General features: G+C 42.8%; 11 protein-coding genes across 11 annotated transcripts; 6 read left to right on the top strand and 5 right to left on the bottom strand.

Annotated features, from left to right (window-relative positions):
- Window positions 1–753, bottom strand: DI09_100p10 (tectonin beta-propeller repeat-containing protein 1; the record flags this gene model as incomplete). The annotated part of the gene is made up of 1 exon (XM_013384219.1): window positions 1–753. A coding segment is annotated over one exon (753 nt), but the record flags the coding sequence as incomplete, so codon positions are not given.
- Window positions 754–894: 141 nt separating this feature from the next.
- DI09_100p20 (uncharacterized protein) lies at window positions 895–1,337 on the top strand (the record flags this gene model as incomplete). The annotated part of the gene is made up of 2 exons (XM_013384220.1): window positions 895–963; window positions 1,140–1,337. 2 exons carry the CDS (start codon window positions 895–897, stop codon window positions 1,335–1,337), a joined length of 267 nt encoding a protein of 88 aa, XP_013239674.1.
- Window positions 1,338–1,363: 26 nt separating this feature from the next.
- DI09_100p30 (26S protease regulatory subunit 6A) lies at window positions 1,364–2,617 on the top strand (the record flags this gene model as incomplete). The annotated part of the gene is made up of 5 exons (XM_013384221.1): window positions 1,364–1,471; window positions 1,501–1,602; window positions 1,631–1,904; window positions 1,937–2,046; window positions 2,072–2,617. The coding sequence occupies 5 exons, from the start codon at window positions 1,364–1,366 to the stop codon at window positions 2,615–2,617; spliced, it is 1,140 nt and encodes a 379-aa protein (XP_013239675.1).
- Window positions 2,618–2,956: 339 nt separating this feature from the next.
- On the top strand, window positions 2,957–4,439 carry DI09_100p40 (uncharacterized protein; the record flags this gene model as incomplete). The annotated part of the gene is made up of 3 exons (XM_013384222.1): window positions 2,957–3,538; window positions 3,804–3,998; window positions 4,167–4,439. 3 exons carry the CDS (start codon window positions 2,957–2,959, stop codon window positions 4,437–4,439), a joined length of 1,050 nt encoding a protein of 349 aa, XP_013239676.1.
- A 1,353-nt stretch (window positions 4,440–5,792) lies between these two features.
- DI09_100p50 (uncharacterized protein) lies at window positions 5,793–6,360 on the bottom strand (the record flags this gene model as incomplete). The annotated part of the gene is made up of 2 exons (XM_013384223.1): window positions 5,793–6,042; window positions 6,089–6,360. The coding sequence occupies 2 exons, from the start codon at window positions 6,358–6,360 to the stop codon at window positions 5,793–5,795; spliced, it is 522 nt and encodes a 173-aa protein (XP_013239677.1).
- Window positions 6,361–6,896: 536 nt separating this feature from the next.
- Window positions 6,897–7,316, top strand: DI09_100p60 (Nhp2 non-histone chromosome protein 2-like 1; the record flags this gene model as incomplete). The annotated part of the gene is made up of 2 exons (XM_013384224.1): window positions 6,897–6,899; window positions 6,936–7,316. The coding sequence occupies 2 exons, from the start codon at window positions 6,897–6,899 to the stop codon at window positions 7,314–7,316; spliced, it is 384 nt and encodes a 127-aa protein (XP_013239678.1).
- A 60-nt stretch (window positions 7,317–7,376) lies between these two features.
- DI09_100p70 (uncharacterized protein) lies at window positions 7,377–8,825 on the bottom strand (the record flags this gene model as incomplete). Its single annotated transcript, XM_013384225.1, has 3 exons — window positions 7,377–7,799; window positions 7,833–8,070; window positions 8,104–8,825. 3 exons carry the CDS (start codon window positions 8,823–8,825, stop codon window positions 7,377–7,379), a joined length of 1,383 nt encoding a protein of 460 aa, XP_013239679.1.
- Window positions 8,826–8,874: 49 nt separating this feature from the next.
- DI09_100p80 (kinetochore protein Mis13) lies at window positions 8,875–10,229 on the top strand (the record flags this gene model as incomplete). Its single annotated transcript, XM_013384226.1, has 5 exons — window positions 8,875–9,054; window positions 9,259–9,370; window positions 9,415–9,686; window positions 9,823–10,026; window positions 10,080–10,229. The coding sequence occupies 5 exons, from the start codon at window positions 8,875–8,877 to the stop codon at window positions 10,227–10,229; spliced, it is 918 nt and encodes a 305-aa protein (XP_013239680.1).
- A 1,961-nt stretch (window positions 10,230–12,190) lies between these two features.
- On the bottom strand, window positions 12,191–13,402 carry DI09_100p90 (uncharacterized protein; the record flags this gene model as incomplete). The annotated part of the gene is made up of 1 exon (XM_013384227.1): window positions 12,191–13,402. The coding sequence occupies one exon, from the start codon at window positions 13,400–13,402 to the stop codon at window positions 12,191–12,193; it is 1,212 nt and encodes a 403-aa protein (XP_013239681.1).
- Window positions 13,403–13,552: 150 nt separating this feature from the next.
- On the top strand, window positions 13,553–15,707 carry DI09_100p100 (uncharacterized protein; the record flags this gene model as incomplete). The annotated part of the gene is made up of 3 exons (XM_013384228.1): window positions 13,553–13,801; window positions 13,944–14,582; window positions 14,613–15,707. 3 exons carry the CDS (start codon window positions 13,553–13,555, stop codon window positions 15,705–15,707), a joined length of 1,983 nt encoding a protein of 660 aa, XP_013239682.1.
- A 110-nt stretch (window positions 15,708–15,817) lies between these two features.
- On the bottom strand, window positions 15,818–16,864 carry DI09_100p110 (uncharacterized protein; the record flags this gene model as incomplete). The annotated part of the gene is made up of 1 exon (XM_013384229.1): window positions 15,818–16,864. The coding sequence occupies one exon, from the start codon at window positions 16,862–16,864 to the stop codon at window positions 15,818–15,820; it is 1,047 nt and encodes a 348-aa protein (XP_013239683.1).
- Between the last annotated feature and the right edge of the window lie 182 nt (window positions 16,865–17,046).

The raw sequence follows: 17,046 nt of genomic DNA on the forward strand, positions 1-17,046 counted from the left end.
CAATGCCTGCTGTTCAATCGGCAACAGTAAGGAAGACCCAATCGAGCCACTTTCATTTGAATATCTTGGACGATCCGTTGATTTAAGCATGTCTGTCCAACCAATGCCCGGCCACCAGCGTTGATTTTCATAGAGATATAGCACGCGAATAATTTCGTTATTTGTCTTGTCATAAAGGTCAAAAAAGAGAATCCTTCTATGGAGGATTTCCGCCTTTGTTGGGATTCTGATGTACCATTGATTTTGGTTCTGATTGCCAACAGAAACCGGCCAGAACACACGACGATCAATCAGAACCGTTGCAAAATATTTCTTAAAATAAAATCTCAGAAAGGAATCATACAAATACAGGGAAAGGCCACGAAAAATCATGAACGGGGGCCAATTCCACAAAAGGGCGACGTTCAACAGAACCATCAACAAATAGGAGACCTTTATTTTTGAGATCACAAAGCAAAGGACGAAAACGCGGAGTTCAAAAACCGAGCCCAAGGGATTGGCAAGGAAGTTGTCAATATCATTGCAAAGTACTTGCATTCTTTTAGCGACCATCAGAAAATGGCCAATAAACGCAAGAATGTCCTGTTTTTTCTTGCGTAGAAAATTCAATTGAGGATCAATTTTTTCAACCGAATCATATCCGCCAACCGCAGAAATAATAGAAGATCCAAAGGGATTTGCAGCGTTTTCAGAAAAAAGAGAAATAACAATCCAAATGACCTTGAAGTTTAATCCCTTCAAAACTAATTGCATCGAGGAGGCCTGTGATAACCTTTCATCGAACGAGATTGAAGGAAGACAAAGGAAACCAAAAAAAACAAACGCAAAAAGAATATAAAATCTGCAATCAAAAAAGTAAAAGTTTATCAGCAGAATGAAAAAATAGTTGAACAAATGGGTATTGCCATTCCAGTAGAACAACGTATTCAAGATATCAGAGGCAATCGAAATATTGGCGTCAAGGTAGGTCGAAAATTCGGCCAACTGTTCAAAAAAGGAACTTTCGCTCATGGAAGATTGTGAATGGCTGCAAAAACCGTCGTCACGTTGCAGCACATAACATACCAGAAGGCGGGTTTAAACTTTGATCAACTCGGGGTTAAGAATTGTTTTGAATTTATCACTTGGTTAAATTTTAGAAATTAATTAATTTTTTACCCAAATCGATGATTTCAGCTTCCAGCCCAGATACACTGATGGAGGGCGTTCCAGAAATCCTTTCGCTTTCCATAGAAGAGCTTTCTGGAATAGATCCACTGCACACTAGAGTTGAGGAAATCGTAAATCGAACCAAACTCTTGGAAAATGACCTAAAAGTTCACGGAAAGTTTAGCTAACCCTATAGATCTCGAAATCGGAAATTATGCGTCTAAACCATGACCATGCAACCATGACGGAGCGGTTAAAGGAGAACAAGGAAAAGATAAAAATGAACCAGCAGCTTCCGCATCTGGTGGGGAACGTCGTTGAGGTTTTTTGAGTGTTTCTTACGTCAACTAGATTTTGAACATTTCGCCGGAAGATGAAGAGGATGGTGCAAGTCTTGACTTGGATGCGCAACGTAAAGGAAAATGTGCCGTCATAAAAACGTCAACACGACAAGTAAAGGCTCATTACTAATTTGGAACAGACCATTTTCCTGCCTCTCATTGGACTAGTTGATGCGGAGGATTTGACACCAGGAGACCCTATCGGTGTAAATAAGGATTCGTATTTGATTCTTGATAAGCTTCCTTCCGAATATGACCCGCGCGTCAAAGCAATGGAGGTCGATGAGCGACCCAAGGAAGACTACAATGATATTGGCGGTCTCGATAAGCAAATTGAAGAGCTTGTTGAGGCAATTGTGCTCCCAATGACCCATCCAGAGCGCTTCAAAAATGTAGGCATTAAGCCGCCAAAGGGTTTGCTTTCATTTTTGATTCCTTTACTTTAGGAGTGCTTATGTATGGACCTCCAGGTACAGGAAAAACCCTTCTTGCCCGTGCATGTGCTGCACAAACAAAGTCAACCTTTTTGAAGCTTGCCGGTCCCCAGCTTGTGCAGGTACGAAGCGAAAAAATAATTCAAGATGTTTATTGGCGATGGTGCAAGGATGGTCAGAGACGCTTTTGCCTTGGCAAAGGAAAAGGCTCCAGCAATTATCTTCATCGACGAGCTTGATGCAATCGGAACAAAGCGGTTTGATTCCGAGAAAAATGGCGATCGAGAGGTACAAAGGACAATGCTAGAGCTCCTCAATCAACTTGACGGGTTCTCAACAGACGACAAAGTCAAAGTGATTGCTGCCACCAATCGAGTTGATACTTTGGATCCTGCGCTCCTCAGATCTGGAAGATTAGACAGAAAAATCGAATTTCCGCTTCCAGATGAAGCCGCAAGGGTTAATATTCTCAGAATACATGCGCGGAAAATGCGTGTGTCTTCGGACGTAAAATTTGAGGAGCTTGCGAGATGTTGTGAAGACTTGAACGGCGCCCAATGTAAAGCGGTTTGCGTGGAAGCCGGAATGATTGCCTTGCGCCGCTCTGCATCCGAAATCACACACGAAGACTTTGTAGAAGGTCTTCAAGAAGTTCAGGCCCGAAAAAAAACCTCGCTGCAGTATTTTGCCTAATTGGGACTTTAGGAGTAAATATAAACTACAAACGAGAAACGAGAAACGAGAAATGAGAAATGAGAAATGAACTGTGTTTGTGCTGCTAATAGATCCATAAATAGACGCGTAAATTTACTGGAGCTCTGGATTTACATTCGCATTTACGCTGGAAATCGCATGGTATTTTTAATTTTGAATGGGCCTATTACCTTTGTGGGATCCATCAGCAAGTTTCAACGTCATCACGGGTGATGTGTACAATTTTACAAACCCTAGTACAAAAGTTGTAAAAACGGCCCTTTTAATAATTTTTGCACATCCAGGCCCAATAATTATCAACGCGCTTGAACGGCATACATGAGAGCCGGACCACAATGCTTTTCATTTGCATCGATCATTAAAAGATATAAAGTCGCTAAAAAATGTTCCAAAAAAGCGGTACAACCTGGTAGTCACCGATTTCTTTGCGATACCGAGGAAATCCTTATTTGTAGAGAAATCGAAGCTGCAAATGCTCTTTTTGGAATTGAACAGAGAAATAAATATACCATCCGTGACCCTAAACAACCAGACTCTGTGATTGGCCATATTTACGAAGACAATGCAAATTCTTTCCTGCAAAGGCAACTTCTTGGCCGCTTCCGTCCATTTTCACTGATCGTTTGCGATCAAAATTGGGATAAAAAATTTGTGCTCACTAGGCCTTTTACTCTTTTCCAATCAAACGTACAGGCCCATGAGTGCAGCTCAAATTCAAAAGTTGGGAGTTCCATGCAACATTGGCATTTATGGAGACGGCAATATTCACTGCTGAACGCGCAAAATCGCATGTTCGGTTCCATAGATGCCGGATTTCTTTCTTGGGATTTTGAAGTAAATAGGAGCGCAAAGAAGGCTCCTTGTTTGATTACCAGAAATTTTACACATCTTTTGAAAGAGGTACGTTGTATCACCCATCCTGCTGACCATTTAGATGTTTACGGATTCCGGTCACTATTTGCTAAAATTTAAAGATTTAAAGCGGGACGAAAAAATAATTTTGCTGGCTTGTGCACTCTCAATTGACTTTGACTTTTTTTCACGACATTCAGACCTGGGACCGCCTATACATTTGTCTGTGTGAAAAATGAAGAAAATAGATTTAAGAAGCTTTCCATCGCCAAATCGCAGCTATGCAACTATCCTGCTAAATTGCGACAGTAAGGATCGCTTCTGGATCCACTCCGACCCCCTTTCAATTAGAAGCCTTTGGAACGGCTCCTCCGTTCGTCTTTGCGCAGATGGGGCGGCAAATCATTTGCTTCGTATTCTTCCAAACTTTGATTTCGAGCTACCAAGCCAAATCATTGGAGATCTTGACTCGATCACACATGAAACGAGGCAGTATTTTTTGGATAAGGTAGCTTGCTCCTGCTTCACGAGCCTAGAATGTCAAAGTTGTCGATTTGTCGCATGACCAGCATACTACCGACCTACAAAAGTGCATCTGTTTTATCCTTTCCAAGTTTGTACTGGTTCCATTTCCCACAATAGGCCCGATATATCGGAGCTAATTATTATTGCGCAGTTTTCTGGAAGAATGGATAGTGCCTTTAGCATTGTTCACTCGGTTGCCGCTCTTTGCTCGTCATCGCCAAACATCACTGCCCTTGTAATTACCGGAACTTCGTCTTTTTTCATCGTGCTTCCAACGGGGAAATACGAACTTTTTATTGGCCTCAATTTGGCTGATCATCTGCGCATCGGAGATCACATTGGAATCGTTCCCATTTCCACGAAAGAAACCATCGTATCGACAGACGGGCTGTATTGGGACTTTGGTATCTCTATTATTTATTGATAATAGACCATGACAGGCTAGAATTTGGAAGTCTAATTAGCACATCGAATACATGGAGGTTGATGGAAAAAAAGAGGCTGGTCCTCGACACAACAGCCCCTGTTTTGGTCAGCTTTGGTTAGGCGCATTTAAATACAAATCCAGTGGAGGATAGGCGCGTTTCTTGACCGGAATAAAGATATTTAAAAGCGATATGCACCACGTTGAGTATATCTCCCTTAATCGTGCGCGAACCAGAGCTTCCTTCCAAGTCAGTGATTTTTGGATGTCGTCGAATTTGCCAGAAATTATTATTTTAACCATGCAGGGAGATAAGTAGGCATAGTATGAATAGGTGTTGATGGTAGCAAGCAGTCCCAGGTGCGGATCTGTTTCGACCGTTTTTATCTTTGAAATGCTTTCAATCGTATCAAGCAGAGAAAAGACATTTCTCTCAAACAGTTCTTTGTTTGCACTTGAGGCCTCGTCGTTTCCGTCGCTTCCGTCGTTGCCGCCGCCGCAAGGAAAGGCCGTTCTCATGTATAGGGGCGAGTTTGACCGGCTGATGATGGCAATTGCATAAATTTTAAACATCGAAAATAAACTCGCCTATGCAATGCCCGCTAAAAGCACATGTTGTAAATTTCGGATTTAGCATTTTTATTTTCAGTGCACACTTGGTGCCCTGTCGATGGCCGTTGAAAAGGTCACAATAAAGCTGGCAAAAATCAGGGTGGTTGTTGCAAATTGACAAATCGAAATCAGACTTCTTGATTCTATCAAGTAAGACAATATAATAATTATGGTCCACAGCGCAAAGAATATCCATCTATAACGACAGTTGGAGTGTAGCGGTACATGAGGGCACCGGTTGCGCTTTCAGAAGCAGACCCAGCAAATGCAAACCCCACAGCCAGGAATATCAAAAGAACGCCATCTCTTGCGATTGCATTGGATCTATAAACCCTGGAAAACTATCCTAAAAATTGATGTGCCAACTTTTATCTTTGAAGGCTCCTCTGTGTCTTTGATCACATATTGGGCAAACGCTCTGGGCAGAAAAGATAGCCACCAAATTATCAGCATGATGAAAAGCGCTATCCATCCGCCCCGTTGGGAGCCCTCCCAGTTGAACCCCTGACTTTGAATTGTTTCGTTATTTGCAGCCATTACTTGTTCGGCTGTTTGTGCAGTTTATATGGCCCGATGGCCAATCTAATTAGGGTTTTAATTTATTAATAAGCTCCTATCATTAAGCTCAAGTTTATTGGTCTGTGTGTCTGTATAGCGAGTCGATCAAAGCCGWTAGTGTGGATTTTTTGATCCAGGTGCCACACCAGTATTGCCGAGATGGCCGTAGGCGAGTTTTGAACATCAAAGCTCATATTGGTACTTGATCAAGCCGGCAAGATTAGCCACAGGGCCGCTTTGAGGGCTGGCGCCCTGTGCGGCCCTCTGCGGCTTAGCGAGGCCCATTTGTTCCTGCTCAATTTGGTTTATCAAATTAATAAAATGGGAGTCGTGGTTCTTGATCTTTTCCGCATATTCGGAAATCAAAGAAGAAATCCTGGGCTGATCTAGAGCAAAAAAATCCTCCATCGAGCATAGGGATTTCGTTTCCGAGCTTAAAACATCCCTCCAAATGTCATCCTCAAATTGCGCAATCGGACGCGATCTCAACAGGATATTCGGAACTAGAAATATTGGCGAAAATCTTACCGAACCAATTCCGTGGCAAGGCTTCATCCTTTTGGTCCTTAAAATCAATCCTCGGCACGGCAAGCGTAGAAGAAAGAAAAGACCGAAGATTCTTCTGAGATACCAAATCCTCTAACTGAGATAATTCCAACGAATAGATGCTGTATTTTGCAAGGGCATCTTTCCAGTTAACTTCGGAACTAGAGGCAACCGATGCCTCTAATTCAGAGATATATTGGATCATCTTTATGAGATGACTCCTAATGGGGTCGAGGAGGATGGAGTCGTTATAGTCCATTAAATTTAAATTAAAACTAAATCTCAACTATCCGTATTTTGGTCACAAATGGGCTTAAGCAGCTCCGATCAATTTAGAGCTCTGCTCTGATATTTCAAAATGGGCGTTTCCGCACGAGCTTAAATTGAACCCTAACAATATGGCTGTGATTAGAATGCATGTTTACAAATAAGGGCTTATAAAAACGTGGCCAAGGCCGCAAAAAGGCAATTTGCATCGTTCTGGCAGTCTTGGTCTGGAGCACGCGACAAAGTGGCTGTCCCGCAAGGACGACCGAAAAACGTTACACACGTGCAATCTGAATCCATTTTGTTGGGTTGACAAATCAAGTTGAGGCGCAAAAATCAAGCTCAGGTGTCAAATGACTTCATTTCGATGCTTATTTATATGCGGTGATTTCAAATTAATCACTTGAACTGGAGACAGATTTTAAACGCGGTCTAAATTTTAATTTGCAATCGCTTTTATTTTTATTTTACCTAATGGTAAGCGCGCTATCCACAGCATTTCTTTCTTCATAGACGTCGATTCCGAATCCGAAGGCATTTCCGCTCGCTGATGCAGCACTTACAAACACTATTTTAGACATTGTGCAGGTTTCTTCCAGATACAAGCAACTTAGGAAGGGTGCCAACGAGGCCACAAAGACGCTAAATAGAGGCATCTCCGAATTTATAATCATGGCAGCCGATGCCGAGCCATTGGAAATCATTCTGCACCTTCCGCTTCTTTGTGAAGACAAGAACGTTCCATATGTGTTTGTTCCGTCGAAAGAGGCCCTTGGTCGTGCCTGCAATGTTTCGCGTCCCGTTATAGCGGCAAGCGTCACTTCAAGTGAAGGCTCTGAACTAAGTCCTCAAATAGTGGCCCTTCGCTCCCAAATCGAGCGTCTTTTAATTTAATAATAAATTGGGCCTTGTAGCAAGTTATTTCGACCATCAAGTGTGCATCTTATTTATCGATTAAGCACTGTTGAGAGACTCGTCAATTGCAGAAACGTCGTTGGTCGGAATTTCTTTCATCGGCTTGTTGAAAAAGGTGCGGATTGCCATAAGAATGTCAAACGAATGGGCATCATGCACCATGTTTATGGCTATTCCAGAGCGACCAAAGCGCCCTGTTCGTCCAATACGATGAAGATAGGTTTCCGGATCTACTTTACGATCAGCGGTCTCTGGAAGGTCGTAGTTTATGACAAGCGAAACTTGAGGAATATCGATTCCCCTGGCAAGGACATTGGTGGCGATCAGAACCCTGGAGCGGCCAGCCCTAAACTCATCAATAATGGCATCTCTGGCATCTGAGTCCATCCCTCCGTGTAAAACGGCAGTCTGATGGCCCTCCAATGTCATCCAGGCCTGAACTTCCTCTGCAGCATTTCTGGTCTAAAGTTCAAATTAGAAACTACGATCCAATACCGCAACAAAAATAATCGACTGGCTCATCGAAAGGAGTCCATAAATTGCAGCGAGCATTTGGAGGCGATGCTTGGAATTTTCGCATTTCATGTAAAATTCTGTAATGGCATCAATACTGAGCTCCTCTTTCTTGAGGGAGAGAATGTTTGGGTTTGGCACAACTCGACTTGCAAACGCCATGACTTCTGGTTTGAAGGTTGCTGAGAAAAGCAATGTCTGAACGGTGGATGGGCAAGCTCTGGAAAGCGTAAAATATGAACATCAAACTTACGCTTTTACACGTACAGATTGGGTACCAAGGTTCTGCTTGTCCAACATCACATCGGCTTCGTCAAAAACGAGCACGCGCAGCTGACTCAAATCCAACATCCGTCTGCGGATGAGCTCCAAAACTGTGCCCGGAGTGCCAATGACGATTTGCCGATTGACAGCTTCATCTAAATTTCCTTCCCTCAATGCGGTTCCTATGGTGATTGTTGTGAATTTGGCCATCTTTAGAACAACATCTTCTATTTGGCGGGCCAATTCACGAGAAGGCGAAAGACAAAGAGCCTGTGTCACTCCCTCAAGAGAAGGATTTATCTGTTCCAGCATGGTCAGGGCAAACGCAGCTGTTTTTCCTGTTCCCGATTGAGATTGGGCGATTAAATTTCCCTTTGTCCGAAGTAAAATTGGCAAGGCCTTTTCTTGGACCTTTGAGGGACGGTTGTAGTTCATCGCGTAAATTCCTTTCAGCAATTCTGCAGGCAGTCCCAATTCTTCAAACGAGGATGCCGAATAAAGAGGAGAATTCACATCTGCCTGCTGATCTGCCAGTTGAACGGATACCTTTCCAGACACTGTCTGGAGAAGCGATGCCACATCGCCAACCTTTACAATGTCGTCGGTAAACTTGTTTGAATCGGACATTTCCGCATCCTGCTTTTCTGCGGTCATTTTCGCAATCCTGGCAGCAATGGCTTCAGAAGTGGAAGCAGAGGTAGAATTATCCATCAAATGGAGATGTTTTTAAATTAAAGAACCCCCTTTAAATTTAATACCAATGGCTCAATTGAGTGGAGGCAAAATTTCAAAGCCGCGAAGGACGCTATCCAACCAGGCTATAAAGTTTGTGTGCGAAGGCAAAAATGAAAATGAACCTTCTTCGCACAACACTGGCAAGAGAATGTCATTTTTCCATCATTCTCCACCACAGGTGGAAATTTCTGGCCGTCGATATTCGGTATGTTTATCTGATTGCCAATTTTAGGCCTTTATCGATTCGTCAGATGGATTCATATTTGCCAAACAAGAGTGTTCTGCAAGCGACGCTCTTAATGATGCCAACGAGCGAATGCTACCTAGCCACCAGCCTTGTATAGAAAGGCGCCAACTTAGGGAGGTTGAGCTTTCCGAGATGGTATTTAAATTTCAAGCTAAAGTTTAGGCGCCTGCCGTCTCTGTGAGCGAAAACTCACATCAACAGCCATCAAATCAATCTTCGCTCAAACGGCTTTCTTCTCGCCGACGGGCGTCTTCCCTACTGGGCTCGAATTTATGTAATGAATAGTTGTAATTATTTGCAAAGACACTCTTCATCCAGCCGTTGATCCTTGCTCCTACTACAGGCATATCAGTTCAGATCTTCCCGGCCCGCTTCGCATGCGTCAGCTATTGATTTGGTGTCTTCAGACGCCTGCATCGTTTAATAATGCTAAAAAGGAACCCTTCGACAAAGATTCCCTAATTGCAGACCTTTCAGGCTCAGAGGCTCCGATTCAATTGCAAGAGGATTTAATAATTAAGAGCGTGCTGGAAGGTGTCGTCGACGGTCTTATTAAAAAGCATGTCCAAACTACTTGGTATCACGTCCCAGTATGCTTTTGATATTCATATTTAGATCCAATTTGTTGAAGATAAAGCAGTAACTTCTGGAGAGGTTCTAAAGCCAAATCCTGCAAACGAAAGGATCCGGCGCGAATTTTTGCTGCTATCTGGGGTTAACGATAAGATAGAAAAAGAAGTGGCCACTTGGGAAAATTACGTGTCCTTGCTATCTGCTTCAGCAGCTTCCGCAATTGCTGGGACCACTGTCGTTGGAAGGGCATCTTTGGCTCCAGAGTGCGATTTGCCTGCAGATATCATCCAATCTGAGCTCGATTCGAAACGGATTTTACTCGAATTTTCGTCTTTTCTCAAGAGCTTTTCGTTTAAGGTGTGTATTTGCTAATTTACCTCCAGGTTGACCATTTTTCGCACCACTTGCAGATATGTTCTCATATCCACGAAAAAGCACTCCGGTTCGCTGATGATGCATATCACGAATTGTATACAAAGGTTGTTAAGCCATTGGAGCCCAATAGCATTGGGGACAGCATTGGTGTTCTGAGGGCACTCTCAAGAACGGTTCCATCCTGAACATTTATATCTTTTTCTTGGAGAAATTATTGGCGATTTTGTTGTTTCTCTGGAAACATTGAGCCAAAGGCTAGTACTTTTTGAGAACCTCCGCCTTTATGACTCCAATGAGTGTTATGATTTTGATAAACATATTGTCTGCATAAATAATATTGAGCAAGCTTTCGTTGAAGCCTATTTCTATTAATAGCCACAACGAACCTTTTCCTACATAGCCCTCAAAGCTATGTGTTAAGGGTAGGCTTAAATGATGTGATAGTTAATTTAAAATAGGCAACAGAACCATATTTAGGGGCATGGTTAGGGTTTGGCTTGGGTGTTACTTGTGCTGCACTTCAGTCTTGATCTTGTTAATTTAAATTTTAGGGTTAGGGTTGGGGCCGCGATAGTTAATCTAAAAGACATCTTAATGTGGCGGTGCTAAAAATAAGCTGAGTTTAAAAAAGACTGTGAAAAGCGATCGGGTTGCATTTTTGCATTCTTTTTTAATAGCTTATGGATTCTACTTCTTAAGAAGCCACTTTTTCTTTTTCTTTTTCAGTGCGAGCAGTTTATTTTTTGTATTATTTTCCCAGGTTATATAGAAAACAGTAGATCATTTAAAAATTGGCTCTTTTTCAAGTGTGTTTCTTTTTTCTAGTGCTTTCATCTTTAACCTTTCACTTGAAGTAACTCGATCTGTTTTTATCTGATATGAAGCAGACTAATTTGTGAAAGGTCCGACTTGTGATACTGCATCGTCTTTAAATATCAAGCCTAAGGCTAGTATAAATGCTAAAAGAGGTGATCTCGATCGATATGGCCCTTCCATTCAGAGGTTAGATTAAAATAACCTCTTTATAAACTCGGTTTTGACCTTAAAATTAAGAATTCGTATATACTTATCTCCTTGGTGCAATTTTTGAATCAATTTTGCGATGATCGCCTTTACACGTAGCATTCAAACGAAATTTAGCTTCTCTGCTATTTTTTGTGGCCAAATTTTCCCATTTCCTGATTGCCTGTTTCTTGAAATGGGAAGCGTAATTGCCGGAACAATTGCATATGTTGTTTCTAGTTTTTCTCACAACATTCAAATACGAAAGTGATTATTAAAGCCTGTGAAAGGAATTTCACGTTCGCAAGATGCATTTTTGTCGCAATTTTATGCCATTTTCCATTGGTCATCATTTTTCTTTCCGGATATTCATTAATCCTTTAATTATATTAATTGGCGTTATTGCTATTCAAGTGTTCAATTCCTCAAAGAGTTGCTTAGTTACCACCGATAAACGACGTGAAGGTCTAGGACTAACTTTTAGATCCAAACCGTCGCCATGGATTCAAGTCTTTCACATTTATTATCTTTTTCAATTCTTCTAAGTAGCTTTCAGCTATCGATGGACGCGTTTATCAGATGGAGAAGAAAATATTTACGGCATGTATGGAATTTGGATTGACTTTTAATATAAAAATGTGGCTCGAAAATGTTAGAATCTACCTGTGAAGATCTTGAGGCTTGAAACGAAATACACTAGAGTAGTCCATGGAACTTTATGTGATGCATCTTCATGTTTGCAGTATTTTAGCCTTAAAGCCAGAAAGACGCCGCTGCAAAAACTTGATAAATGAGGAAAATCGATGTGATAAACTTTGGATTTGGGCATGTTCTTTGATTTCGCGTGCAATTGATGATGATGTGTATTACAATTTCAGAAGGCTAGCCAAAATCGAGTTTTAATTGAAATCCAGTATAGCCGTCCTCCCCCCTCGATGTTAACTTTTCATGAAAAGCAAGAAATAGTTTACCCCCATAGCAGCTAGGCTACTAGCAGCCGTAGATCAACTAGTGGCTCAGAATGTCACCCTTTTGGAGAGGTACTGGTAAAGTAGGCTACTGGAGGGAAATGGTTTATTTTGTCGAAAAAGCTATTAGAATCTAGTAGAGTTTAAGCAATCTACAAGGTTTGATTGATAAGATTTTAAATGGGAAAGGGTCGGTATTCCCGGATAACGACAGGAACAGATGTGCATGGAATCATCCCCATTTCAGTGATGATCATCGAAACGAACTTTGATGGGATAATATCATGCAGCGAGTGGGATATCCGCAAGTTAGCAAAGTTGGAGCGCTTTGAAGAACCATCATCGATCCCGTGCGTCAAAGTGGTGGCAAGTTGAACTTTATCTGAAAATTTGTAAGTTTCGCAACACACGATCACCGGAACGTTGGCTTGATGGGCCATCAATGCAATCATGGAGCTTCCTGCACGGGTTTGAACATTTCCATTTGAATAAATGCAGTGGGCTCCTAGTAGCACGCGGGTGACACTGCCAATTCTGAATGCGTGGCCAATTGCTGAAAGCGGGACATACGATGTTGGTATGATTTCAGAAAGCGGAACTCCCAGTCGCTGTTGCAAATATTTTAATACAAACTGGCCCTCGTAAAGAGGTCCTGCGTCGACAACCACCAGGGAGAATTTTTTTCCCCGTTGTGCGCCCGCAACGAGCAAGTCTAGAATGACATCCGAATGTGAAAAAACCATCAGAGATTCTCCATCTATTCTGTTAATGCCGAGTGACACGATAAGCTCGTCGGCAAGCTCAATTCGCTCTCTGAGATAAGAGTCAATGGCTTGGCATAGATATGTCTTTACAATTGAAAGCGAATCAGACTCTGGGACAGAGTGGTCAATGAGCGGGAGATGAGCAATTTGCCACTTCAAGTGTCGTATCGCATGCGCCATAGAAATAGAGAGCGGCCGGCTCTTGACGAGCCAAGCGATCTGTGGCTTAAGTGTAGCGTCCAAATGGCGCGAAATGGAAACACCTGCAGGGGGGAAGTAGTCTTGAATGACCTTTTTAAAAACGCGTAGGAGCGCAAGACACCGAGCATTTCCGCCCACAATTCTGTGCTTTGAGTACAAGAGGGAAAGCTGACTCACAGCAGGGTGTATATTTTCTGGAACACCACCTATCTGACAAAGAGAGCTAGCGGGATTGCTGTTTTTTCTATTGAGGGGAGATGGGCTATTAGGAGAGGCGGAAGACACAACCAGCGATACCCTCACAGATGCGGCTGTTGTTGTAGCATAAGGCGAATGAATGGGGGAACTATTGGGATTTAATTGTGTGGAGTGAGTGGAATTGCTACTCGTAAGAGGATGGTGATGATGATGATGATGCATCATCGTGATCGTATTTAAGAAAAAGAAATTTATTTTTCAGGGGTCATTAATGGGGTGGAATTTGCAAACCCAATCAGAAGTTAATGGTCGGGTCGACCAATAGCATTAATCCCAACTCGTTTCAAATTTATTCCAATTTTTCTGGCTTTTTTAATGCTTCAAAATCTCTCCGACCCGTTCTATCAGACGCTTGCAATCGTCGGTCTTTTCATTATTTTCTTTGGGCTTGTGTCTCTTTTCATCAAGGAGCGCCTCTATTTGACAGAGAGTCTCGTGGCTGTCCTGATCGGAATTATATTTGGGCCCATGTGTGCATCCATCATCACCCCTTATGAGTGGTTTTCGGAGTCAACATTTTATAGAATTCTTTTAGAGTTTTCGCGCATCATCATCTCTTTTCAGGTAGGAAATTGATCCGTTTTTTCGTTCATTTGTTTGTCTTTGAAATTTTCCATTTTTGCCGATTGTGTTCGGAAGGTTTTCCTTTTATTTTTGCCTATTTTTTATTTTCGTTTCTCAGTTATCATCAATCTAACGATGATAGGTTATGGCTGTAGGTCTTTCCATCCCCGGAATTTATCTTAAAAAACATTGGAGAGATCTTATGATGTTTTTGGGACCAATCATGTGTGTAATGTGGGCCATTTCGTCTTTGGCAGTCTGGCTTTTTTCTGGATTAGATATATGGTCCTCATTGATGGTGGGTGCCTGTCTTGCACCGACAGACCCTGTGCTGGCGAATTCAGTTATCAAGGGAAAATTCGCCAATCGCTACATCCCGTCCCATTTACGGAATTTGCTCTCTGTGGAGAGCGGTGCCAATGATGGGCTTGGATTTCCCTTTTTAATGCTTCCTGTGTCCTTGCTGATGCATGCTGGTGCTGTTGGACCTGCCCTAAAGGAATGGGTTTTGGTCACATGGGTTTACGAGATTACATTTTCCATCGTCATCGGCGCTGTGGTTGGAATTCTTTCAAAAAAAGCTCTGGAGGCCTCTCAAAAATACAAGCTTATCGATAACGACTCGTTTTTGGTCTACTCGATGGCTGTGGCGATGGCCACTACCGGGCTTGTCGCATTGATTTCATCCGATGATCTTCTTGCGGTTTTCATTGCAGGAACGGTGTTCTCCTATGACGATGATCGGTACACCCAGGCCACGCGAGAATCCCACTTTCAGGAGGTGAGTTTCTTTTTCGGTTTATCGAATTAGGTCATCGATATGCTTTTTAATTTAATTTTCTTCATCCTATTGGGCGCCGTCTTTCCGTGGCAAGATTTCAAGGCTCTTGGTGTCGGCCGTTTGCTCTTCATTTCGATTACAATTCTACTTTTCAGAAGACTTCCTGTTGTGATGTTGCTTAAGCCATTTATTGGGCAATTGCGAACGGGACGGGAGGCATTTTTTGCGGGCTGGTTTGGCCCCATGGGTGTCGGTGCCATTTTCTTTGCAATGGTCTGCAGGCACCATACTGGGATACCTCAAGAGACAGCTTCCGCAATTTTTACCATCGTTTCGTTTGTAGTGCTGTCGTCTATTGTTATACACGGCATCACGGTGCCGATTACCCATTTTCATTTGAAAAACCGGGCCAGACGCAAGGCTGCTCGAAAGAAGGGCTTCTTTTCCGAAAATTCTGTCCCTGTCGTTGGTGCTGTTTCAACACCAATAGGAACTTCCGGCACGCTCGACCTGCAGAATGGGGTTTCCTCACATTCTGTTGATGAAAAGAATTCTTCAGAAAATTCCGCAATTGTCGACATCCATCCGCCTATTTTGAGAGATATTCCAGAGCCACGTCTTGTTGACCAGGATATCGAAGGCGAGGGCGATGATGACATCAATCATCGGCGCGAACGGAATCTAATATATGGGGCGAATCAATCAAACATGGCTTCGCCAGACATATCTTCAATGCTGCCTTTGGGAGGCGGAAGGCGGAAGGTTGCCGATATTTCATCGGCCTTTGCTCATCCATCGGAACTTTCTACGACCACAGAAACCGAGGATATGGGCTTGACCACAGAAGATGACTCAAATGTCCATTCACACAGACGCCATATCAAAAAAGAGCCATATCGCATGCGGCCGGTAACGACCACCGATTTTGAGGATGAGAGCCAGTATGACGACTATGATGACGTCAATGGTGGCAACCGGAACAGAACCGCCCTTTATGACGAAAATTCCATCAATTCGGGGCAAGAGTCGACGTCTACGGAAACTTTTGACGGCCGAAATTTACGGCAGGAACAAATTCTCGCGAGAATGAAGACCCATTCGTTCAAGCCAGTTTCACAACATTGATGCTAGTTGATAACATATCTGAAAGGATACCACCATTTCTAATAAATCAATTAATTGAACACAAAAACGGAAACGCCATCCCCATCAATTTACTACTTATCTATGGAAATTCAAGGCTTGAGCGGGGCGCCCGAGAGTGTTGGGCCGACAATCACACATGCTGGGTGCTTTGAAAAAATAGATTTTTGGAGCTCCCTGATGGAACCGATTTCAGTGGAATCAATCGACTGCATCATTTCAGCAACGGAAGGAAGGGAGGACGCCATGGCGGTGACAGAGTCATCGCTACCAAAAAGGAACTTTCCAATTCCAATGGCAAATGACTTTGCATGCTCTGGATACTCTGCAATTCGCAATTTTGCAGCGGCTTTGGCAGCCTTGAATTGAGCCTCAGAAATATCGAGCAAAAGTTTCTCTTGCACGAGAGGTTGGGCAGTCTCGATGAGAACTTTTTCTGGGCTGAAAATATTGGTACAAACGGGAAGGGAAATGGTAAATCCAAAAAGGCCAGCATCGGAATATTGGAAGAATTCTGGAATAAACTGCATGGTGGCGCCATTTAAATGGGACTTTCCCATCCATTTTCCATGTGGCGCTCCATATGGAATAGGAGATGGTGCATAAAATGCTTCCTTGAGAATCAATAGTTTCAAATTTTCAGAAATTGACTTTCCACCGAACCCTGGAGCAAGGAAGGCAACACTGAGAACCGTATCATTGACTCCTCGTTCCAAATGCAAAGTTCTTGCGGATGATAAGTTGGTTGGCTGGGAAAACACCCTGCGTTTGGCATCTGCTGGCCGTTGAGAGACGAATTCTTTCATTGAAGAGGTAAAATATGTCGAGTCCAGAGCTTTGACGCAGTCTAGATCGACCCCAAAAGACGTAAGGGAATACAATGGTCCAGAAACTGTGTGTTCAAATGCTTCCTTTTTGAAAAAAGATAGCTTTTCTTGGGTAAGCTCAGAGGGGCGCCAAGACTGACAGAGAAGAGAACTACCCAAGCCATGAAATCCAAAAACTTCCCTATGGATTGCCTCCATGGCAATATTTCTTGCCGAGGCTTCTGCTCGCAGTGCTTCTAATGTAATGCGTGTCTTTGCGGCTTCAATCTCATGCTCCTGCCAATGAAACGTTGAAAGAGTCTCGGAAAACATTTTTGCAATGAATTCACTAAACAGGTTAGCCTACAAACGTGTACATGTCTTCTTTTAAGGATTCTGCATAAAGAATCAAATGTTCACGATCCAGAATTGCCTCTAAATGGCAACCACGGGACTCGGCCAGGCGCAACAGCACCATTTGGGAGATGTTTTTTGAATTCATTGCAAAAATGTTT

The sequence above is a fragment of the Mitosporidium daphniae genome (assembly GCF_000760515.2).
Source record: "Mitosporidium daphniae strain UGP3 chromosome Unknown contig-100, whole genome shotgun sequence".
NCBI lineage: Eukaryota > Fungi > Microsporidia > Mitosporidium > Mitosporidium daphniae.